Raw genomic sequence first — 23,682 nt, 5'->3', positions numbered from 1 at the left:
GACCCTCCGAACTCCCATGGGGTTTCCCCTCAGGTCTTGTGTTCAAGCCCAGCTTGTCACAACTCCTGCTCTGGGCCTGATCCAAAGCACAGCCCCCTCCCCCCTCCTCCCCACGGGTCCTGGGTCAGGGTCTGAACTCCGGACGGCCGCCTGCCTCTGACGTAGGGTTTATGACGTCTCAGCTCCGCAGCATCAGATGTGAAGTACTTTTCAATGATTACTGATGCAACCCCAGACTGTCCCGATTAAGAACAGATGACCTTGGTGGTTCGATATATTAAAATGGCAGGCAGCCCAGTGGTTTCAATGGAAGAATGATTCATTTTTCTCAATATTTTCAGCTGGTATTTCTCCTGCGCGTTCACTTTAGAGAGCAGGGTGCAGCATGGAAGGGGGAGGGGAGGAAGGAGAGGAAACGCCTGGCATCGACATTGCGGGGTCTGCCTTAACAGGCCAGTGACAGACAGCGTAGCGGTGGCCACCGGGAACCGCGAGGCCTTCGGGAATCGGCAAAAAAGCTTTTCCTGCCAGTCACATGTCAGCAGGGCACCCAGAGGGGACTGGAAAGAGCTGGACGCCCCGGAAACCAGGATGCTCCGAGGGAGCCTGGGAGGACAGTCACAGGAGGATGTGGGTCACCTGCTAGGGCACCCACCCGACTGTCCGAAAGCCAAGTGGCGCAGCCAGTCTGCGCAGCTGCTTCCAGAGGGGGGCAGATGAGACCGGCAGAGACCAACGCCTGGTGCCGCTGTCACTGGTTTCCTCCCTGGAGCACCGGAGTGGCTGCTAGCAGCACGGAGCCCCCTGGAGCACTGGGGAACAGCCTGCCCCTGGCGTTGGGAAGGCCGTGTTGAGAGCTGGCCATTGTAAGTTACCTCCCCGGCACTCTGTTCTCCCGGCAGCAGCTGCTTCCGACCAAGCAGCCAACAGCAGATTTGCCACAGGCGGCCCAGAGGCTGCACGCCCCCTGGCCAGGACGTCAGAGATGGAGAGAGAGGGAAAATCATTTCTTAGCTTCCCCAAGGGTTGGTCTTGCAGGCCAGGGGAGCAGGGAGCAAAGCGCCACCCAGCTGCTCTTGATTTTCTGAGAATCCGCCTGCAGGCAGGGCTGTTCGCAAGACCTCCGCCTGCGGCAGAGACTCCAAGCACGCCCCAGCCAAGGCCGCGGGAGTCTGTGCCAAAGGGTTCGTGCCACCTGCCAGGGTGGGACACGGGCACCCGGAGGGCACATGTCAGTGGCGTGACCCCCTCACGGCACTTGGGGAGACAAGAGGTCCTGAGTTTGCATCCGGGAAGTCACCCCCCTTCTCCTCCTGCGAAGATCCCTAGAGCTGAGTTATGCCGTCATTTCCCGCCCCTGCCAAGGGCTGATTAGTGTGCACAAAGCATGGTGCAAGCATCCAGTGCCAGGCAACTTCTGCCGGGTGATTCCCAAGGTCAGAAACACTGAGAAGAGCCGAGAGCCCCGGCAGGGCTGCGAAGGGGTAAAAACCACCCCACAGCGGCCCAGGTCTGAAGAGCCAAAAGGAGACCTGGTGAAGGGAGTAGCTGCCGCTAGGTCTCAACCTATTCGACTACCTGCTTGTCTCCCCTCTCCAACCCCAAGCCACCTTCACCGGCTCATCACCACCTGCTGCAGGGACCCTCGGCTTTGCCAGAAGAAAAACAAATCTTCTTGTAGCTTTAGCTCAGTGGTTCCCAACCAGGGTTCCACGAAACCCTGGGGTTCCACAGACCGTCATCGGGGGTACCGCGAGAAATTGTGGAATAAATAAATACAAATTTTGAAATACCGTGAACAATTCCAAATACCCCTCGAATCATAGAATCATAGGACTGGAAGGGACCTCGAGAGGTCATCGAGTCCAGCCCCCCGCCCTCAAGGCAGGACCAAGCTCCGTCTACACCATCCCTGACAGATGTCTATCTAACCTGTTCTTAAATATCTCCAGAGAGGGAGATTCCACCACCTCCCTTGGCAATTTATTCCAATATTTGACCACCCTGACAGTTAGGAATTTTTTCCTAATGTCCAATCTAAACCTCCCCTGCTGCACTTTAAGCCCATTACTCCTTGTCCTGTCCTCAGAAACCAAGAGGAACAAATTTTCTCCTTCCTCCTTGTGACACCCTTTTAGATATTTGAAAACCGCTATCATGTCCACCCTTAATCTTCTTTTTTCCAAACTAAACAAGCCCAGTTCATGAAGCCTGGCTTCATAGGTCATGTTCTCTAAAGCTTTAATCATTCTTGTCGCTCTTCTCTGTACCCTTTCCAATTTCTCCACATCTTTCTTGAAATGTGGCGCCCAGAACTGGACACAGTACTCCAGCTGAGGCCTAACTAGTGCAGAGTAGAGCGGAGAAATATCGTGGGAATTTTTGTCCAGCAATTGGCAATACTGGAGTAATGTTCATATGCTACCGACTGCCTCTTTATTTTGGTCAGTTCATATCTAAGGTTCCTTGGGATATGAAAAATTGTTTTAGGGGTTCCTCCATGGGAAAAAGATTGGTAATCATTGCTCTAGCCAGCTACTCAGGACCATGGGCAATTTCAGCCTCTCCCAGGCCCTCTCTTCCTTGCATGTGTTGGCAACAGTGCCCACTGGTATTCAGGCTTTGCCCGAGTGGCACCTTATTGGTGGATGCTGCTGAGTGACGAACGCCCCCAGCTAGCCTGGGTTTTGAAGAGGGAGCCAAGATGTTCCCTCAATGCCAAACATGGGCAGGGGGCACCTGGAAGGGGCGCACGCACGGGGCGTGTTCTGAGCCACCGCTCCCGGCAACGCCATACACGGGAAAATTCCAGCCAGCCTGCACCTGGTTTGTTTAAACCCAAGTTAAAAATAACACGCGGGCGAAGAGAGGGAGAGCAAGATTCCAGCAGGGTCCCGCTTTCCGCTGGCTACTAGTGGATGTAAATCGTCCTTTGGATACCAGAAGGACTGAAGGGGTTTTCCAGGCAGAACGAACAGGCACGGGGCCAAACACAGGCTGGCGTGTTCTCGCCAGTCCTGGAAACTGCAGCAAGAGGGACACCCGACACAGCGCTCCTGGCGGGAGACAAGCCCCAAAGACCCATTGCAGGACAGGCAGCGTGAATCGAGGAGCAAAAAGGATGTTGGGGTTTTTTTAATTAACAGTGAGCTGACTAAAAAGTGGTCTCCGACTGCAGCCAGCTGAATCGGGGATGGATCTCTGCGTTATGATTAGAAACGGGAGTGTGGCACCTGCATCCATCCCGTGTCCAGGGCAAACCTGCTCTGTAAGTTAACAGCTCTTTCCCAAAGGCAGCCTGCAGACCCAAAACCCCGTGCTGGGCTCTTTCCGCCTTTTCCCCAACTAATCAATGACAGGATCTGCATGCACGTGCCCAGAGAGGCAGCCACTTCCGGGGGGTGCTGGCTCACAGCAGACAGGAATACTAGGCAAGGAGTGAACAGAGGTGAAGGATGCTATGCGCAAGTGAAAACATTCAGGGAATATAGGGCCCTGCTAGAATTTGGCCAGGACAGCTGGGTGGACATCCGAGTCCTGAGAAAAGTGGATTAGCATTTCTAATGTGCACTGGTGGTGGGGGGTTAGCGTCAGAGACACAATGCTTGCTCCATGCTAATGACAATGATCCGTTTGTGTGCAGTAGCCTCCCCTACACACCTAGGAAATCAGTCTGCCTCCCCAAGCTTGCCATCCGAATGGCAACCGGCAGACAAGAGGGTGAAGCGGAGGCTACCGTGTACCCAGAGTGGGTCCGGGCGGATGAGCACCACAAGAATTAGTTTCAGAGAGGGAGCCATGTTTGTCTGTTTCAGCAAAACCAATAGGGAGTCCAGGGGCCCTTCCAAGGCTCACAAATGGATTAGAGCATTAGGGCAGAAGCTTTCATGAGCTACAACTCACGTCCTCAGCTGCGGACGGATGGAGGGATTCAGAGGGGGAAGTGTGACAACGGTGCTAATGAAAACTGAAAGGAAGGGGCTCATCTCTAGCAGCCGTGAGAAGTTGAGAGAACCTGAATTTCAAGGAACCCCTAGGGTTGCCGGGTTAAAATTTGTCTGGCAAAAAAAAAAAAAAAAAAAAAAAGAGGCTCTGTCTCTTTAAGAGCGGGAGAGGGAGGGGCAGTGCCAAGTCAGGGAAACACTGACCTATTCTAATGCAAGAACCACTCCAAGTGTTAATGTAAACCAGGGCTGAGGGGCCTTTTTTGGGCCAGGGGTCGCTGACCCACCGAAAAATCCATCAGGGGCCGCACACAAGTGCAAAGCAAAAAACCCAAAGAAACAAGCCCTCCCTATGCGGCCCCTACGGCCCCTAATGGAAGAGGGAGACACTCCCACATTCTCTTGCCTGGGGGGGCCCAGGCGAGTAGAGTTTGTGTGCTCCAGCCCCATGGGACGGTGGGGAGCCTGGAGTGCTAGTGTGGGCTCCCCAATGCTGGGGGGCAGCCCTGAACGTGGGGGGCTGGATCCAGGCAAGCCAGGGGCCGCATCCAGCCCCCCGGCCTTAGGTTCCCCACTCGACTGAATCCTTGGTTGAGGGTATCAAATTTCCACATGAATTCCGACTCCGCATTTAAACATAAGAACGGCCAGACTGGGTCAGACCAAAGGTCCATCCAGCTCCGTGTCCTGTCTGCCCACAGTGCCCAATGCCAGGTGCCCCAGAGGGAGTGAATCGAACAGGTAATGATCAAGCGATCTCTCTCCTGCCGTCCATCTCCACCCTCTGACAAACAGAGGCTGGGGACACCATTCCTTACCCATGCTGGCTAATAGCCATTAATGGACTTAACCTCCATGAATTTATCTAGTTCTCTTTTAATCCCTGTTATAGTCCTAGCCTTCACAACCTCCTGAGGCAAGGAGTTCCACAGATTGACTATGCGCTGTGTGAAGAAGAACTTCCTTTTATTTGTTTTAAATTGTTTTCAGATGTATTGTTTTATTTGTTTTAAGTTCCTCTCTGCAGTCTGGTTTTGAAGTTTTTCTGCCTGAGAATGGCAACTTGCCAGCCCAAATCGGCGAGTCCAGGGAGGTCAACAAGCTCCCGCGCAGGTTTTTGGGCGTGACCATTCTTCATGTCTGATGTGTGCCCATTTATTCGCTTGCCTCGAGGCAGCCCTGTTGCTGCGATGGTCGTGGCAGAGAGGCATTGCTAGCATGGGCTGCCACACACCCTAACGGATGCGTTAGTCTTTAAAGGGACACTGGACTCCTCGTTTTTACATGAATTAGTGACTCCTCTTGGAGAGCCTGTACAAGGCTCCATGAGCTGGCTGAGCTAGTCTCCCACACTGGGCCTGCTCCAGATCTTCAGGGGATCTGACTCAAGAGACAGTTAATGGGCCTGAAGAAAAGGAGCAACCCCAAGTCAATTACTCACGTTCTTGCAGAGCCCGGCCTGGTTAGGTTGGATTAGAACAAGCCCCCCGCTCACACCAGCCCTGCAGCGTCAGGCTCTTCCAGGCAGGTGGAAGCGTCCCTCCCCCCCCACCTGTGCCGCGGAGCGCGCCGGGGAGCATACCTTGCTGTTCTGGATCAGCCGGATGATGTGCTCGAAGCAGTTGTTGCTGAGAAATATGGCTTGCAGGACAGGCCGGTCGCCACAATTCAGCATTTCCGGAATCGCGTCTGGCGGTGAGAGAAGAGCCGCCCGTCAACGCGAGCCGCCCGGGGAGCGCCGCTGGAGACTCGCGCCAGCCAGAGGAGCAGAAGGAAACCCCCCGCAGGAGCCTCCGGCTATGGAGCACCCCCGATAGCAGAGTTCACGGGCCCCACGCGACCCACTCCCAGAGCTCCTGGGGGGCCGAAAGGAGACTTGGGACGCAGCAGGTGCTTGGTTTCCAGCAGGGTGTCTCCTTTACAGGGTGATCCTCCCCTCCCGGAGAGATGCGCAAAGGGGGGGGGGGGGGCGTGAGGCGGAAGCCTCTCTCAGAGCATGTTGATTTCATGCCAGAGGAACAGCGAGGCCTCCCCTACATCGAATCACAGAAACCCAGAACTGGGGGGACCTCAAGAGGTCATGGAGTTCTGCCCCCGCCCTCACGGCAGGACCACGCACCATCTAGACCCGCGGTCCCCAACCTTTTCCAGATGGGGACCCATTTTGACAATGCAGGAAGACTTGGTGACCCAAGGCAATTCAAAAACGGGGGGAGGAGAGGGGACAGAGCCACATGGGAGACACTGGGTGACCCTTTTGAAATGTAATGGCCAGGGCTCGACAATCTATGTAATCTACTTGCCCGTGGCGAGTAGATTACATCCTGGAAGAGCCGGGTTCAGGCGATTTGCGCATGCGCAGAACGTCGGACAGCGCGGCTGGCGAGCCCTGGTAATCGCCACCATATTTGAGTCCCGACCCATAGGCTGGGAACCCCTGATCTAGACCATCCCTGACAGGTGTCTGTCCAACCTGCTCTTAAATATCTCCAGTGATGGAGATGCTACAACCTCCCTGGGCAACTTATTCCAGTGTTTAACCCCCCTGACAGGTAGGAAGTTTTTCCTAATGTCCAACCTAAACTTCCCTCACTCAAATTTCAGCCCATTGCTTCTTGTCCTGTCCTCAGAGGTGAAGGAGAATAATTTTTCTCCCTCTTCCTTGTAACACCCTTCTAGATACTTGAAAGCTGCTCTCATGTCCCCTCTCAGTCTTCTCTTTTCTAAACTAACCAAGCCCAATTCTTTCACAGCTCATGTTTTCTAGATCTTTATTCTTGTGGCTCTTCTCTGGACCTTCTCCAATGTCTCCGCATCTTTCTTGAAATGTGGGGCCCAGAACTGGACCCAATCCTCCAGCTGGCCAATCCTCCAGTAGACCGGTGGCCAGGCCTCATCAGTGCGGAATAAAGCGGAAGAATGACTTCTCCTGTCTTGCTCACCACACTCCTGTCAATGCAGCCCCGAAGCACGTTGGCTTTTTTCGGAACAGTGTCACATCAGGCTGCGTGGCCTCGGTCTGCACCAGGGGCATGGGAGCCAGGGAAGAGCCCGGCATCGTCGGAGAAGGCGAGCCAACGCATGGGCAGTGCTTGGCAGGCGGTTACAATGCAGTGGACTGCGGTGCCCTGTTTTCGCTAGCATTAGTGGCAGCCGTCCTGGCAGTCGAGGCGTTTGAGCCCTGCTGGCCTAGGATGCGGAGCAACCTGCATCATCCTACTAAGGGGTACAGAGCAACCTGGCCGGCAGCTCCCATCAGCCTGGTGGAAGGCCAGGGAACCGTACCCACCTCCTGCAGAAAAACCTCACCACCCAGACGCATGCCCCCCACCGGAAACATGCCTCCAACCCCGAATTCCAGGCCCAGGGCTACCTACCCAGCATGTTTACCCTGAGAGTAATCAGGCCCTCTTCCCAGTGAGCGGCCGGCGGGCCTTCCAGGCAGGCCATGGGCTGGTCAGAGTTGAGGACCTTGAAGTAGCTGTCCAAAATGGTCCTGATCTCCATCTGGCGCTGGCCCGGGCTGCTGGTGTGCAAGGTGTGAATCATTCCCACCAGGCTCTTCAAGGTCAGCTGCAGTAGCCGGGGGTCCCTGGTGTCCCTGTCCCCCGGGGAGCACCAGCGCCTGAGCACCAGCATGAGGACTTCCACGGAGGCCGGCGTGATCACCTGCAGGGCGTTTTGCTGGGGACACAAAGCAGCCCGTTGAGAGGAAACCAAGCGCCACGCGGCCGCGCTCAGGGCCCGGAGCCCAGAGACGCAGCCCCAAAGGGGGACTTCGCACCCGCCCTGTGTTGAGCACGCTTCTGTGCGGCACGGGGCACGCCCCAGGGAATCTGGGCCAAAGCAGGTGGCGGTGCCCTGGGCTAGCCTCATCTAGACTCCCGCAAGGGTGGCTGATCACGGGCTCGGCGGCTTGGGTCTGTTCTGCAAACCCTGTCCAGCAGAGGGCAGTAATCGTCAGGCGGAAATAATACCCCGCAATCAGGCCGCCCTCTACTGGCTGCAGCCCACAGGGAGGCGGGTGCTAATGGGAGGGGAGGGAAGGGACGGAGAGCACAGGAGGTGTCTGCAATCGCTCTAGTGCCCCCGCTGGAAATCGGCCTCAGACAGGCTGACACCCACAATCCTAGAATCCCAGGGCTAGAATAGCCCTCAGGAGTCACTGAGTCCGGCCCCCTGCCCAAAGCAGGACCCACCCCAACTCCATCAGCCCAGCCAGGGCTTGGGCAAGCAGGGACTTAAAACCTCCAGGGATGGAGATTCCACCCCCTCCCTAGGGAACCCAGCCCAGCGCTTCCCCAACCTCCTTGGGAAATAGTTTTTCCTAATATCCAACCTAGACTCCCCCACTGCAACTTGAGACCATTGCTCCTTGTTCTGCCACCGCTGAGAACAGCCTCTCCCCATCCTCTTTGGAACCCCCCTTCAGGAAGTTGAAGGCTGCTCTCAAATCCCCTCTCACTCTCCTCTTCTGCAGACTAAATAGATCCAACTCCCTCAGCCTCTCCTCATAAGTCATATGCTCCAGCTCCCTCATCATTTTGGTCGCCCTCTGCTAGACCCTCTCCAGTGTGTCCACATCCTTTCTGTAGTGGGGATCCCAGAACTGGACACACTACTCCAGATGTGGCCTCATCAGAGCCAAATAAAGGGGAATAATCACTTCCCTAGATCTGCTGGCAATGCTCCTCTTAATGCACCCTAATATGCCATTAGCCTTCTTGGCTACAAGGGCCCCCTGTTGACTCATATCCAGCTTCTCATCCACCGTAACCCCCAGGTCCTTTTCTGCAGAACTGCTGCTTAGCCAGACGGTCCCCAGCCTGTACCAACGCTTGGGGATTCTTCCGTCCCAAGGGCAGGACTCTGCACTTGTCCTTGTTGAACCTCATCAGATTTCTTTTGGCCCAATTCTCTAATCTGTCCAAGTCACTCTGGACCCTATCTCTGCCCTTAAGCGTATCTACCTCTCCCCCTAGCTTAGTGTCATCTGCAAACTTGCTGAGGGTGCAATCCATCCCCTCATCCAGGTCATTAATAAAGATGTTGAAAAAAACCATCCCTAGAACTGATCCTTGGGGCACTCCCCACCTCCCTCTATCTGCCCCCCCTCGGATTCCTAAGGCCCCCAAAGCACGCAGGGCTCTCTTCTCGTCCCGCACCCCCTTCCCCACCAGAACAAAGATGTGGGGGCTCCGTTCAGCCCTCCTCTTGGCAGAGGCAGGACTCTGAATGCTCGCCAGTTGATGCGACATATGGCATGTTTCATGCCCAACAGGATCAGTAGCCTCTTCCCTGTTTTGCAGGCAGGGAAACTGAGGCAAAGGGAGGGAACGTGACAGGCCCAAGGTCACTGGGGCAGAGGTGGGATTAAGAACCCTGGTCTCTCGTTTCCCCAGTCTAGCGCCCTTAACCATTGAACCACACTGCCTCCCAGTGGCTAAGTATTGTCGCAGTCTCTTGAGGCCTGAGCTCCCTGCTTGTAAAACGAGGACAGCATCCTCTCCTCTCCCGCCATCTGCCTGGTCTCCCTGGGAGCTCCTTCGGGCAGGGACTCTCTCCCTATTTGCACGTGCAGCACCTTGCACAGTGGGCCGGATCTTGCAGGGGCCCATCGGCACAGCTAGAATAAAACGATTTCCCCCTTCCAGCGACATTTAAAGGCAGCGCTGGCCCCTTTGGGACTGTCAGGCCAGGGGATCCGGGGAAAGCTCGTTCTGTAGCATGCCCAGTGCTTCCCAATGAAATCCGAACCGGATCTTTCCACGGCTCTCGGTTCAGCTGCCTCAGGGGCACCCAGAGCCTGTTTACACCTGCCCAGGTGCTTGGATTTCAGTTTGCTTTTAGGTCCGAGCAATGCAGGGCTGGGAGCGACCGCGAGGACTCCTCCAGTCCAGCCTCCCGCCCTGAGGCAGGACCACGCGATCCTAGACCGTGCCTGGCAGGCGTTTGGCTGCGGAACCCTGAAAGGCCTCCAAAGAGGGGGATTCCACGCCCCTTCCGCCACTCCAGACAGGGCCCCGCCCACTGCCACACCCCCTCCCGAGGGGCGGAGCTTGGCTGTCGGGAAGGAGGGGACGACAGCAGCTAAGGACAAGTTACCTTGGCTCCAGAGATAATGGCTCCAAAGAGGTGGATGAGTCGCAGCTGGAGCGCCTTGGGAAGCTGCTCCTCATCCTGGAAACAACCTGCAAGGGCGAGAGGAGCGAGCCCGTTAGCCTGTTAGCTGGAGACGGGGCACCTGGACTCCCACAGCAGGGCACCTGGACAGCCTCGTTTAGCACCGAGCAAAAGCAGGGGCAGGAGCAGGCTGGAACCGGTGGCCAGGCAGGTGACAGGCAGGGGATGCCAACAGCTTGGCAACTGGAGGAAGAAGGAGCTCTCCTGTTTATGCTTTCTTTAGGGAGGAGAGGCTGGCCTCGTGGTGACAGCGCCAGGCTGGGCCTCACACAGCGTGTGTGGCCCACAGAGATCAATGGAAAGAGTTCCCAGGGATTCAGGTCGACTTCTTCGTGGGTTGGGGCCTCAGTTTCCCCAGGGGACAATGACTCAGCTTCCCTTCTGTGAGCTCCATGGGAGAGCGACTGGCTCGCGTCGGGCGCACGTAGAGCCCTGAGCACCATGAGACCTTCGCGTGACCACGCTCCACACAATCCAGTCATTAAGGGCACAGGCCCCCACCACGTCCCCAGAGGAGGAGAAAATCATGCTAGCGAGGGTGGGGTGTGAGTGCCCCTTGCGAGACCAAGCGCTGGGGTCGTGCTGCCAGTTCTGCCCCTGAGTCACGGACTAGAATTTTTCTGGGCCTCAGTTTCCCCTCCCATAATTGGAGGCTGTCCCCTGCTTCCCTCCTTCCAGCCCTGGACTTGGCTCACTACTGGAACGCTCTCCCCGGCTCCTTGGCTCCCTGACATGCTCGTGGTTAAATCGCCCCTAGAGCACACAGGGAACGGAGCCACCCCAGGCAGGGCAGGAGAGAGACTGCAACAGCTATGGATTGCCCCTGATAGAAGGGGTGCTGTGGGAGGGTGGGACGGCTTTCCCCCTGTCATGATTAAGAGGGTTAGCCAGCAGCCTGGGGATTAAGGGGTTAACTGCATCTAGCCAGGTGGAGTGACCAGTAGGAATGTAGGTGGGACTTTCAAACAGGGACAAAGGAATTTGGGTTTTTTCCTTTCTCCTTTTGTCCCTCAGAGAGAGAGTGCTCTGCAGCTACAGGGAGGGACAAGCATGTCTCTCTCTCTCTCTCCAAGAAACAATTCTTCACTTTCTGTACGTAGGGTAAAGTTTAGGTAGGTTCGTTAGGCTTTATTGTTTTACGGGTTGGGTCTGGGATCTGAGATCTGGCACTGCTTAAGAGATGTTTGGCTTTTCTTTTTAACTAACTTCTAGCCCATGATGTAATTCCTCCATGAGTATATTTGGTTACCGTTCCATCTCATCCTTATGCTTGCAACAGGAATATTGTTGTAATAATAAAAGTTTTCTCTTTTCTTTTTATTAACCTGGCATTGCTTACGTGTGTGTCCTGATTTTTATAATAGGGGTGAGATTTCCCAAATGATCTTTCCCCTAATCTCGTTATTAATATTTGGGTGGTGGCAGCGGAAGTTTTATTCCCAAAATCTAAGTTTTTTAGATTTTGGGGGAAGTTTTATACCAAAGCCTGGTAGATAAGGCTTTGGGGTACACTTGCTGGCCCCCACTTCTGCATTTATTGTGCCAGAGTGGGGAAGGAGCCATGACACCCCCCACGACAGGGATGGCGGGGTCCGGCAGGGCAGAGGGTCTGATGGGCCCTGCCCCTCGGCATCAAACCCAGCCCAGTGTGTGAGCTCCAAGGGGAACTGACGGGCACTCGGGAAGCGCTGTGAAGGTGACAAGGGCGCTGGCTGAGTCCTCGCCGTGCAGCCGCCTGAGAGGCGACCTCTCGCGTCCGGGAAGCAGCCAGCGCGCCAAACACACCGTTTCCTACAGGAAGGGCCCCGGGAAGCTACACACAGACGAGTGACAAGCTACCGAGCTCCCTGGGTTCAGCCGGCACCAGCGACACAAAACACCCCCCGCCGCTGAATGCCTGCAAGCCGGCTGCAGTGCACAGCCAGAGCGAGGAGCTCCCGCGGTGCCCCCCCAAGCCCCACGGCTCCTCCGAAAGGGAGGGGAGCATCCTGCTAGCACATAGCCGGTGTGGGGTAATGGGGGGGAAGGGAGGCCCGTGAGTTACGACCAAGGGGAGCATGACCTGGGATTGCCTTCCTCGCGTGCCAATAGAGCAAGTCCCAGGAGACTTGCAGCACCCACCCGGGGTCCATTCCCAACCTGGCCACCCTTTATGGGGGTCTGCTGCCCCCAAACAGCCACCACGTTCATCTCTGGCCACGGGGTCTCCTGCCACCTCCAATCAGCTCCCCCTCGGGGGCAGAGCCAGTGGAGAGACCAGGAACTGAGGATAGGAGAATACCACCCCCCGCCCCCAATCCGGCGGAGGCAGCGTGGGGAGAACCTGTCCGGCCGGCTTGTGCCTGCGGCGAGCACAGCATGCACCTGTCAAGCAGAGACGGTCGGTTTCCTTTGCCCTCCTGCCGAGGGGCCCGGCGCCCGCTGTGAGAGGTGGGACAAGACCAGCACTTGCTCCTGATCTCTCATCCTTGGAGCACGGCCCGTCGCCAGCGACTGCGAAAGCGCTCCAAGTCCCAGCAGGCCCGGAGCAAGGCATGGAACAGAGGCCAAGACCTCCCGCTCACCCATGTGCCTGAGGAGCCCTGGGCTGCTGGTCCCTCACCAGACACACGGGGTCTGCAGAGCCCTGGGCTACTGGTCCCTCCCTGGACACATGGGAGGCAATGCAAAATGCTTTTCACAAGACTCAACGTTTCAGAGCTCTCCTTGGAGACAGAAAACGGATGGGCTGCTAGCTCATAATCATCTTTCTTCTCCCCCCAGAGAGCATCTTTGCAAACAGACGAGACCAAGAGCCGGGTTTGTCACAACCTGCGTTTACCCTAGATTTCTTTGCCAAAAAGTCCCCCCCTTCATGGTAGCATCAGAGGCCTCGTGGCTCAGGCACTGGAGGGAGACTTGAGAGAAACACTTAATTCCCATCTCTGCCACAGACTGCCCGTTGTGTCCTTGGGCAGGCCATTTAACCCTGAGCCCCCACAGCCGTTACGAGGTATACTGAGAGCTTGGGAAGCGCACGTCGTTAACATCGGTCACCGTATCGTTGCTGTGAGAGTTACCGCGTGCTCCAGATATCACCCACCCAGGATCAGCGGCCCATTGTGCAAAATGCTGCACACACACAGAATGCCAGAGACCAAGACATGCCACAAGACCTTTGGGCAGCAGTGTTTGTGCAGCATGCTTTGCAGAGAGTGTGTTCCTCACACCCCTGGGGAAATGCCACCAACCCGGGGGAGAAGGAGAAAGCGCAACAGACCAACTACAAACATAACAGACGGACTAAGCGCACTCCAGCCAACCCAGATGCAAAGTACCGAGAGTGAGAATGACGCCTCCTGTCAGTCGCCCTGTAGGCTGTCCCTGGAGCAGCCTTCCCCAAGTCCCGTAATCACGTCTCACACTGTCCCCCAACAACTTTCTGCTGGCGTGACTTGCTGACTGAGCTCTGTGGGTCACTGGCTAGAAACCCTCCTCTTCCTAAGCTGAAAAGTCCCAGTCTTTTTAATCTCTCTTCATATGGCACCCATTCCAAACCCCTCATCATTTTTGTTGCCCTTTTCCAAACCTTTTCCAATGCCAAGATATCCTTTTTGGGATGAGGTGCCCACATCTATATGCAGTATTGAAGACGTGGGGGTCACATGGATTTATACAGAGGCAATAAGCTATTTTCCGTTTTGTTCTCTATCCCTTTTTAAATTATTCCTAACATTCTGTTGGCTTTTTTGACTGCCTCTGCACATGGAGTGGACGTTTTCAGAGAACTTTCCACAATGACTCCAAGATCTCTCTTTTGAGCGGTTATAGCTAAATTAGTCCCCATCAGTTTTCAGAATGGAGAGAGGTAACTAGTGGTGTCCTGCAAGGGTCTATGCTGGGATGAATCCTATTCAACATATTCATAAATGATCTGGAAAAAGGAGTAAACAGTGAAGTGGCAAAATTTGCAGATGATACCAAACTGCTCTAGTTAAGACCAAAGTAGACAGTGAAGAGCTTCCAAAGGATCTCACCAACAGGGCAACATTATGGCAGATGAATTTTAAGGGTGACAAAAGCAAAGTAACGCCCATTGGAAAACATCATCCAACTGTATGTACAAAACGACTCAATGCTATGGCAGGTCAGGGATTCAGCTACCTGCATCCATACAAACGCCAGGCCCTGAAAACCCCACAAGGCTTGACAGCCCAGAAGCAGGTTCCCACCCCGAAAGGATTTTTTTTCCAATTAATTCCAAGAAAAGACGCATCTGAAGACGCTTGCTCTTGGGCAAAAACTCACCGTGCATGTCATAGCCCATCAGTGAGACGGGGTGCTGGACACGGGCTCGGGAGGTTTCCCTGATGCACCCTGGCTCTTTGGAGGACGAGGTGGGAGTTTAACCAACCACGCAGGTGCGCTGTGCTTATAGCCTTCGCTCCCAACAGGCACCGGGACGGAACCCGCGATGTGAGCCAGCAGCCCAGGTGCAAGAGGGATTTTTTCTCTCCCTAAAAATAACTGAAATGGCTCAACTTGGGCGAGGGGATTTACACCATGTAGTCAAATGGAGAGAAAAAACCTTCCCGTGTAGTTTTAGGGGCTTTTTCTGCTGTCACGACTGGAAAGGGACAACTGATGAGCCAGACGCCAGTCCTTCAAGCTATCCAGTCCAACCACAATACTGCAAGCTTCAGGGCCTTTGGCCGTGCGCTGTCAATCAGACCTAGGCATACTTAACTTTCTGCACCTGGGCAGCCGTGCATGGTATAACGGTCAGCACTCAGAATCGAGCGATCTGCGTTAAAATCTCAGTGCGACCTCTGGCTGCTTGATTTATTTAAAAAACAAAACAAAACTGACCAAGGGTTCCTCCTAGCTCTTCTAAATTTCACAGCTTCACAGCCTCCTGGCTTGGGGCCCTACGTCAGGGGTGTAAAATTAAGCACCGGGACGTGTGTCGTCTTAAGGAGGGGTCACCCAGCGAGGCCCCCTTCTGTCTAAGAGACACACCCACCTGGCATCAGGGGCTACTGGAGTGGATCCAGCCCAGTGCTTCTGCAGCTTACACCCAAGAGTCTGGGGGAACAGAGGTTAAAGGAATCATAGAATAGTAGGAATACTAGGACTGGAAGGGACTTCGAGAGGTCATCGAGTCCAGTCCCCTGCCCTCACGGCAGGACCAAATACTGTCTAGACCATCCCTGATAGACATTTATCTAACCTATCCAGTCACTTCCAACGTGCGCATATGTAACCCGCGTGTCTTCATGCAGTCCAATGTGTTTAAGGCAAGATCCGATCTAAAATCTCCCAATGCAAGGAGCTACCCCATGCCGCTTCTTTGCCACAAGAAAAGCACATGACTTCAATGCAGCCCCTCAAGAAAACATAGGGCTTCTTCAAAAATATGTATCCGGATTCGGATTTGGATTTCACCCATCTCATAGACTCATAGACTTTAAGGTAAGAAGGGACCATTATGATCATCTAGTCTGACCCCCTGCACAGTGCAGGCCACAAAATCTCACCCACCCCTCCTAGAATAATCCTCTCACCTATATCTCAGATATTGAAGCCTTCAAATACTTTGAAGACCCCAAGATGCAGAGAGTCCTCCAGCTGTGATCTGTACCCCATGCTGTGATCTGTACCCTCTAGCTGTGATCTGTACCCCATCTGCAATATAGCGGGGCGTGAATCCAGGGTTTCTCTGTAATCCCGGCTCTGTTTTATCTCCGATAGCACACACCTCCATTTGTCAGTCAATCCCGGGTGAATTCAAGATAATCTTAGAAAACAAGGGGCTATATTGAGAAAAAGGGGGAGATATTTCATGAAACCTAGCCCCCCCTCACGCTAGTTAAAAATGTAACTTGGAAATGCAGTTACTTTGGGAAATACAGTGACGCTTAGGGTTTGCGGACTTTCTTCCTTCTTAACAGTGTTGTGAAAAAGGGTTATTTCCCAAAACAATGTTTTACGTTCGAAATTCAGGTCTTGTTCTTGAAAGATTTCCAAGTACAGGACAAGGAACGAGGTTGTGTCATCTGGGAAGCAACTCCTGCAAAGCATGGAGGGATGAAAACGGTTTTAGACCAGTGGTTCTCAAACTTTGGCATCACGCCCTCCTTTTTGATTTTTGAAAAAACCTCACGCCCTCCTTCCGAATAGCAGCAAAACTTGTTGAGCCAAAAAAGGAACTGACCGGGGCAGCAAAACTTGATAGGAGGGGGGAGTCTGAGTCGTCTTGCGCCCCCCCCTGGAATTTCTTCACACCTCCCAGTTTGGGAACCCATGTTTTAGACCATCTGAATTAGGTGTTTGTTTTGCTTATCACCTATTTAACAGCAATACCCAAGAAACAATTGGGAGAAACACCCAATACAATCATGAACCTCCTTCCATGGACGGCTAAGAAAGCTCTTACTCCAACTCCCTAGTCCTCCAATGAGACTTCCCCCAGGAACAGAGAAGATGAAATCTGCTACTTCTAAAACAAGCCAGCAGAACTTCCTGGGGGGAGAGGAAACTGACACTTAACTGAAGATGGATGAATGGTGCATAAAGAGGCCTCTCTCTTGCTCAGTGTGGGAGTGACGCAAACCCAGAAGTTCCACAGCAAACAAAAAGAATCCCTTTCCCTAAATCTGGTTTCACTCCGGCCAGCCAGAGAGTCCTCCAAGAGCAGCGGGCTGGCCAAGACCTGCGTTTCCAACGTAAAAAGTCACCAAGCTGGAGTGGGGAAGGGGGCTTTCAAAAAGGAAAGAGACCGGCCGGGTGCTCACGCTGGTTATTTATGGTGGCTAACGAGACTGGCCCGGTGCTAGTGTAACCCACACACCTAGGCCATGTCTACACTGGCGCGATCTTGCACCGGAAATATGCAAATGAGGCTAAGCGTGGAATATCGCCGAGCCTCATTTGCATACCTAATGAGTCGCCATTTTTGCAGAAGAGGCTCTTGCGCTAGAAGGAGCTGTCTACACTGCCCCTTCTGGCGCAAGAAAAACCCTCTTGAGCAGTGCTGCTACGCTGATTATTTTCAGGATAATTCAGCAGTGTAGACAGCTTCTTCTAGCGCAAGAGCCTCTTCCGCAAAATGGCGGCTCATTAGGTATGCAAATGAGGCTCGGCGATATTCCACGCTTAGCCTCATTTGCATACTTCTGGCGCAAGATCGTGCCAGCGTAAACATAGCCCTAGTGTGGTTCACAGTCTCGTGCAGAGGTGCTTAGTCCATAACAACAGATAAAACCCAGAGACCTCTACAGCGCCAGCTGCGAGCCAGCTTTTACCTCAGAGGGTGGAGACTCCGCTACTAAGCTCCAGAGGCCCCAGGTTCAAATCTGCCTAGTGGTGGTTACATGACTGCTGTTTTCTTCTGGCAGCTAACAAGACCAGTCATGCTCCCCAGAGCGTCAATTGCCGCTTGGATGGACCAGGACAAGGGCTGACCCTTGTGGGCCACGGATGGCAAACACGCACTAGTGGGGAGACTGCATGCCAGGGACCAGTGCTGGCCACAGAGCTGTCCCTCCATGCCCAGCTTGGGGCCCACCTGATCGGGGGGCACCCATGCCATTGTCCCAATTTGTAGCATCCCCCTCTCTCTGCTGCCCTGCCCCCTCCTGGAGGGCGGCTGAAATTCATAAGCTGATCCGGGCCCGGTTGTACGGGATACAAGCCAGTGTCTGCCCCGCAGAGCCTACAGTCTCCAAGGGCAAGAGACACAAAGGGCAGGAGGGTCGGGGTGTGACCGCTAGAGGTGAACGGGACGTGATTTTCTTCCTGGTGCGAGGATTGGGAGGGGGGGCATAGGGCACACCAGCTAAGGGGGCCATGTGACCCTCCCATGTGACAGCCTCCAGCTCGGCACCCCCCCACTCTCCCCGTCCATCCCATGCTGCCTGACGGAGGGGGAGCTGGGGGCGGTACAGCCGCTGGAGGAGATGCCGGTAGTTCTGCAGCTTTCCCCACTGCCTCTCCCGGTCCCACCTCGACTCCCACCCCGCCACAGCCTCTGTTCAGGAGCAGCTCTGCCGGGGGACAGGGCGGGGGGGTGCGGGGTTGCTGCTTTTCACACTGGGCGGGGGAAGGATCTGAATGCTGACAGCTCCCCCAGCTGCCCTACTGCTCCCATTCCCTCCCCCCGCCCTGCTCTCCTGCGCGGCTGCTGCTTCCAGAGGGAGCCGGAGGAGGCAGCACCGCAGAGGTGCCGGGGCGGTGCCGTGTCTCCCTGACGCCCCGGACCGGGCCTTGTCGGCACAGAGTCTGTGGCTGTACCGGCTCGCTGTCCCCGCTGGTCACCTCAGAGCGGGGCGACACGCAGGAGGCTGGAGGGAGGGAGAGCTCAGTGGTTTGAGCATTGGCCTGCTCAACCCAGGGTTGTGAGTTCATTCCTTGTGGAGGCCATTTAGGGATCTGGGGCAAATCTGACAGGGATGGTGCTCGGCCCTGCCGTGGGGGCAAGGGACTGGACTCAACCTCTCAAGGTCCCTTCCAGTCTAGGATTCTATGAGTGCCAGGTCCCAGACCAGCTCCCTCCATGGCAAGCCCTGTGGAAGGCACCGGCACCGCAGCCAGCCAGTCTGCTCCCCTCAGAGCCTACCCCCTTGGGGAGGGAGGAGGCTTCCCCAGGGCTACAAGTGAAAGCCCACGGGCTTCCTCAGAGCAGAGCAGCTGGGTCCCCACAGAACTGGTCCCTGCACCACACTGCATGGGAAATTCATTACCCCTAGGAATGAGGCCAGGAAGCCCCAGAGGCAAGGTAAGGAGTCCAAGACGGTGTGTGCTCTGCTCCCAGGCAATGCCATGTGGGGAGAACCCGGCCTAGAAGGAAACACCAGGCTCTACACTGCCCCATGGGGTGTGGGGCCAAGGTGTTCCTAGCCTTGCCAAGAGGGGAGCACAGGGAGCAGAGTTCTCCTTGCAAGCAGGGGGACAGGAGGCAGCTAGGGAAGTCTAGGGAAGCCTGCAGGAGTCATGCCCAGCATCGACGCCACATCAGAACAAACCCAGCCGCTCGCAGGGGAGCATCCAGCCACAGCCACCTCCACCTGGCCAACGCTGCAGGCTGGGAGGAACGCGCTCAGAGTCCCAGCAGAGGGGCACCCCCATGGGACCACTGCAGGCCTGAACAGGCGGGTCCAGTCTCCAAAGCTGGCAGACTGGTACGTTTCATCAGCCCCACCCCCCATTTGAAACAATGCACAAGTCCACTAAGTCCCCACGCTACAGGGACTTAGGGATTCTGGGTAATATGCAAATACACTACAGGGACTTAGGGATTCTGGGTAATATGCAAATACACCCTCCCAATATGTATTGCCAGATCACAGCTGCGATCACAGCTGCTTATGGGGGGGGAGGTCTCGGCGGGGCGGGGGGGGGGGGGGAGGTCTCGGCTGTTGAGCACCGATCTAGGAAGCAGAAGCATGGTTTAGTTTTGGGTGCACACCCTTGGTTCTTTTCTAAACCACAGAGACCCTTAGGATGCTGGGGAGGGAGAAATCAAAGGCCACTGAAGACCTTCCACCAGCTGGAAATTTAGGGTGACATTTCATTCCAGCAGCCTGGGGAGGTAAGAGGAGGGCCCCTGAACAGAGACATAAGATGAACCTCCAACCAGGGGGAGTTGGTGGTTTGGCATTTACCTTGGAAGAAAGTGCTGAACTCGAGAGGCAAAGCAGCTGGTGCAAACTTGTATTTGCTCTTCTCTTTCATGCTGACAATTTCCCTAGAAACACAGGAAAAGCAGAGGGGGGAGTGAGACCGGATTCCAGGCAGGGAGCAGCTAACAGGGAGCAAACCAGAGTTGGGGGCAGATGGTCGGGGGGGGGGGAGAGGGGGATTGAATACTTGGCCAAGGCATCTCAGTGAGGGAGAGCTGAGTCATTCAATGTGACAGGGGAGTCACATGGCTTGTGAGCCCTCAAATCCCCACGGCCCGACATCCCAGCCTTATAAGCAACGGATCGAGGCGTCTTGCTGGATGTGACCCGCAGACCGGCCGAGCGATCAGAAATCCGCCCAGACCACAGCAAATGGAGACCCTCGCCCCGCACCACTCACCCACTCAGCTGCCTCCTCCACGTCTGGTAGGGGTCGAAGAGGCACTCATAGAGGTGCAGTGCATAGACAGTGACCGTCTCTAGCTGAGACCTGCTGGGCGCACATTGCTCCGGGCTGCTCTTTAGCTGCAAGGACAGAGAAACCTGGTTAATCTCCTGCATTTAAAAAAAAAAAAAAAAAACCCTTTGCACCTCCCCACCCCCCACTAAATAATCTTCATTAACATTCAGTCATGCTGCTGAAAAGTGCCTTGAAGATGTGAAGGGCTATTGAAACGCGGTCTTATTATTCAGGCTAATTTCACTCGTTTGCTCATAAGCTCCTTCAGAGGAAGTAGAAGAGCATGTGTTTGAGGCTGTCACAGCTGCTCTTGAAGGTCACCTTCATTGTGACTACTTGTGCTAAAAAAGTAGCATCGGGAGCGTGCAGGCTGGATCCAAGGGCCTTTGTGTACAAGGTGCTGCGTATGTGTACACACACACACACACACACACACAGTAAAGAGACAACTACCTCCCCACCCTGAGGAAAATCCTCACAGGGCATTTTATCAAGCGTTGAGGGGCTTTAACAAAAACTTCTTTTTCCACAGTGTGGATTCATCATCAGCATTAAATGAATGCTACCAAAACAACTTCTATGAAGCATAGTTAAAAAAAAATCCCTCCCCCTCGCAAGAACTCAGCTTTCCTGCCCTATATTTATGAGGTCTTGGTGCAGCTCTCCAGTTAAAGTCTCGCATGCCAAACTGGATCGGGGCAGCAGCGTTTTCAAGCTGCCTTCCTTCACCATAACACAAAAGAAACCCAGGAACCATCTGATTTGGTTTCTCTTTGTGCATCTGCTGCCAGGGGTAGGGGACCGGACAGGTCTCAGAACTTGCAAGTTGCAGCGATCCCCCCAGAAGAAATCCTGAAAATGTGAGCTCCATAATGGAACAGTTCACCCCGACATAGTGGCCCCACTCAAGAGCCACACACGGTGGCATAGGAGACCTTGTCCGGGCTGGAAGAGCTCAGAGCATGGCAACATGTCCCCTGCGGCTGTTATTTGCAGAATTCGGTGTCCTGGCCCCAGTGTGACGTCAGTCTAGTCCACGTTCATAGATTACAAGGCAGAAGGAATCATTGATCATCTACTATGGCCTCCTGTAAAGCACACGCCACAGGAAACCCTTGCGTTTTGCTGGCCTCTTCATATCCATCAGCCATAGAGGCATGTTGGGTTGATTTCAGCCATCGGTCAAATCCCAGCCAAACACATTGACATGCTTACACTGCAGCTTCAATGGCCACACACTCAACCTTTTTTTTTAAAAAAGTACCCCTTTAAAAAAAAACATAAGCACCCCCAGTACCTACAGTTTTCAGACACACACATTTTTTTTCTACCATTGCAACACATTTCTTTAAACAACTTAATCGTAGCCAGGTGGGCGATGACATTTTTGGGTGTAAAAAGTACACAAATAACAAAGCGCGGTAAAACTTACAACAAAAATTCCGTTTTCTCCAAATTTCAGTTGTGTTGACGCACCCCCAGACGTCTCTTGAGTACCCCAAGGGTACTCGTACCATGGGTTGAGAAACACCAGTCTAGAGCCTTGTTTCACTGGGCACGTGACTGGCATAAACACACATGCTAGAAAGCTGGCCCTTACCTTGGCTGTACATGCAACCAGCAAGCTAAGCACCTCGTGGATAAAAACTGGCGTCCTGTCGGCTTGGACATTTTCTAAATTCCTGCAAGGGGAGAAAAGAAAGGAAGAAAAGGGGGAGGATCAGAAATTCTTGCAATTGGTTTAGATCAGGGGCGCAAAGGGGAAAGCTGTGAACTGCATTGTTTGTGATAGATTGGTGAGGGAGGGAGAGGGGGGAGGGAGATCAGCTGAGCGGTGCCTGGTTTTTTAGTGAATTAGTCCATAACCGTGCTAATTAGGGATTTATCCATGGCTCGAGGCAACTTCTATACAATAGCCACATAATGAGGGTCAAAAGAAGCAATTATCCTACTACCCTGAAAATTGTCCAGGGGGCAGGTAACTCGACCAGATGGATCTTCCACTGCACCCTAAAGGCAGCGCAGTCTGATGGAGACACCAAACATGAGCTCATAGTAATGCCAGCCCTGCTGTCTGACTAGCATTGCAGAGAGGGCTTGTTGGCACCAATTGTCACACCAATTTTTTTTCCGAGTGTGTGGAATAAATTTTGTTCTGTGCACTGAGATATGTGCACCACCAGTAGAAACACATGCTGCCAGCTGTGAGCGTTCTACTCACCAACTGGGGCAGCACTGGACTCTCTCTCATGGGCGGCCACCCATGTGCAGAGCTTACAGGGAGCAATGACTGGAAGTTAAGTGCTGGCACATGGTAGCAGGGTTGCTCATTCTATTCATTCCCAACAGAACAGAAGAACGGCCACACTGGGTCAGACCAAAGGTCCATCTAGCCCAGTATCCTGTCTGCCGACAGTGGCCAATACCAGATACCCCAGAAGGAGGGATCACAACAGGTAATCCTCACGTGATCTCTCCCCTATCTCCCACGTCCAGAGAAACAGAGGCTAGGAACACCATTCCTACCCATCCTGGCTAATAGCCATTGATGGACCTAACCTCCATGAATCTATCTAGCTCTTTTTTGAACCCTGTTAAAGTTCTAGCATTCCCCACATCCTCTGGCAAGGAGTTCCACAGGTTGACTGTGCGAGTTCCACAGGTTGACTATGCGTTCATCCCTAGATCCCCAAGGGGGAGGCATGGAGTGCTGGAGAGGCAGAGCTGTGCTTGCAACTGATGGGAAGGGAATTGAAAGCAGAACCAGTCCCACTGCTACAGCCATGCCTACAGAGAGGCATTGGCGGATTCTCCCCTAAGCCAAAGAAAGTCCCTTGGTAATTGCCACGGAGGGAGGTGGTGAACTGGAGGAGGGGAAAGGACAGCCATATTTGTCCAGACACCTCTCCAGCAATGGGATGGAGGCAGTCAGACCGGGCAAGAGCCCTTCTCAGCCAGAGGAACTTTCCAATCAGGACTCAAAGAGGCACACGCACAATTTTCTTGGAGGAAATTCACTCAATCCCACCTGAACACTGCTAGAGACAAGCGAATTTCCCAGGGCTGGGTCAGTAAAAGGCGCTGACCGGCCTCGTCTGGCAGGGGCGGGTTTGCAGTTGGCGTAGAGCCGGTTCCAGTTACCCCTGTTTACAACGGGCCATCACGGGCCCAGAGATTCTCCTCTTTCCCACCAACATCTTAGTCCAGCGGGGCCCTCAGAGAGAACCTCGACAGGCCAAATGCTCCAGGCAGACACGGGGGGAGGAGTCGCTCAAGGCACCTGCAGGCCACGAATGGTCCACAAACACTGTTTTCTTAAAAAACCCTCCATTTTGTGTGAAAAAGCATCTGCTTTGTGTGGAAACCTGAAGTTTTTGGCTATATTGCCCACCGGCCCAGTCATTCTTCACTGCGGGCTGGGCTCTCTGGTTGGACT

The 23,682-nt window shown here is 54.2% G+C and overlaps 1 protein-coding gene across 4 annotated transcripts in view; it reads right to left on the bottom strand.

Moving 5' to 3' along the window:
* Window positions 1-23,682, bottom strand: part of NBEAL2 (neurobeachin like 2) — a 184,664-nt gene that overhangs the window by 69,408 nt on the left and 91,574 nt on the right. For all 4 annotated transcript variants that reach the window (XM_089776846.1, XM_089776843.1, XM_089776845.1 and 1 more), the window contains exons 4-9: window positions 21,847-21,928; window positions 20,187-20,311; window positions 19,769-19,851; window positions 10,050-10,135; window positions 7,322-7,628; window positions 5,527-5,633 (exon numbers count right to left, since the gene is read on the bottom strand). In XM_089776846.1, the coding sequence (XP_089632972.1) occupies window positions 5,527-5,633; window positions 7,322-7,628; window positions 10,050-10,135; window positions 19,769-19,851; window positions 20,187-20,311; window positions 21,847-21,928 (790 nt within the window). The remainder of the gene's footprint in view (window positions 1-5,526; window positions 5,634-7,321; window positions 7,629-10,049; window positions 10,136-19,768; window positions 19,852-20,186; window positions 20,312-21,846; window positions 21,929-23,682) is intronic.

This window comes from Pelodiscus sinensis, chromosome 2 (assembly GCF_052426305.1).
Source record: "Pelodiscus sinensis isolate ZL-2025 chromosome 2, ASM5242630v1, whole genome shotgun sequence".
In the NCBI taxonomy this organism is placed as follows: Eukaryota; Metazoa; Chordata; order Testudines; family Trionychidae; genus Pelodiscus; species Pelodiscus sinensis.
Note: the sequence above shows the minus strand (reverse complement) of the source record. Positions and strands in the feature narration are given on the sequence as shown.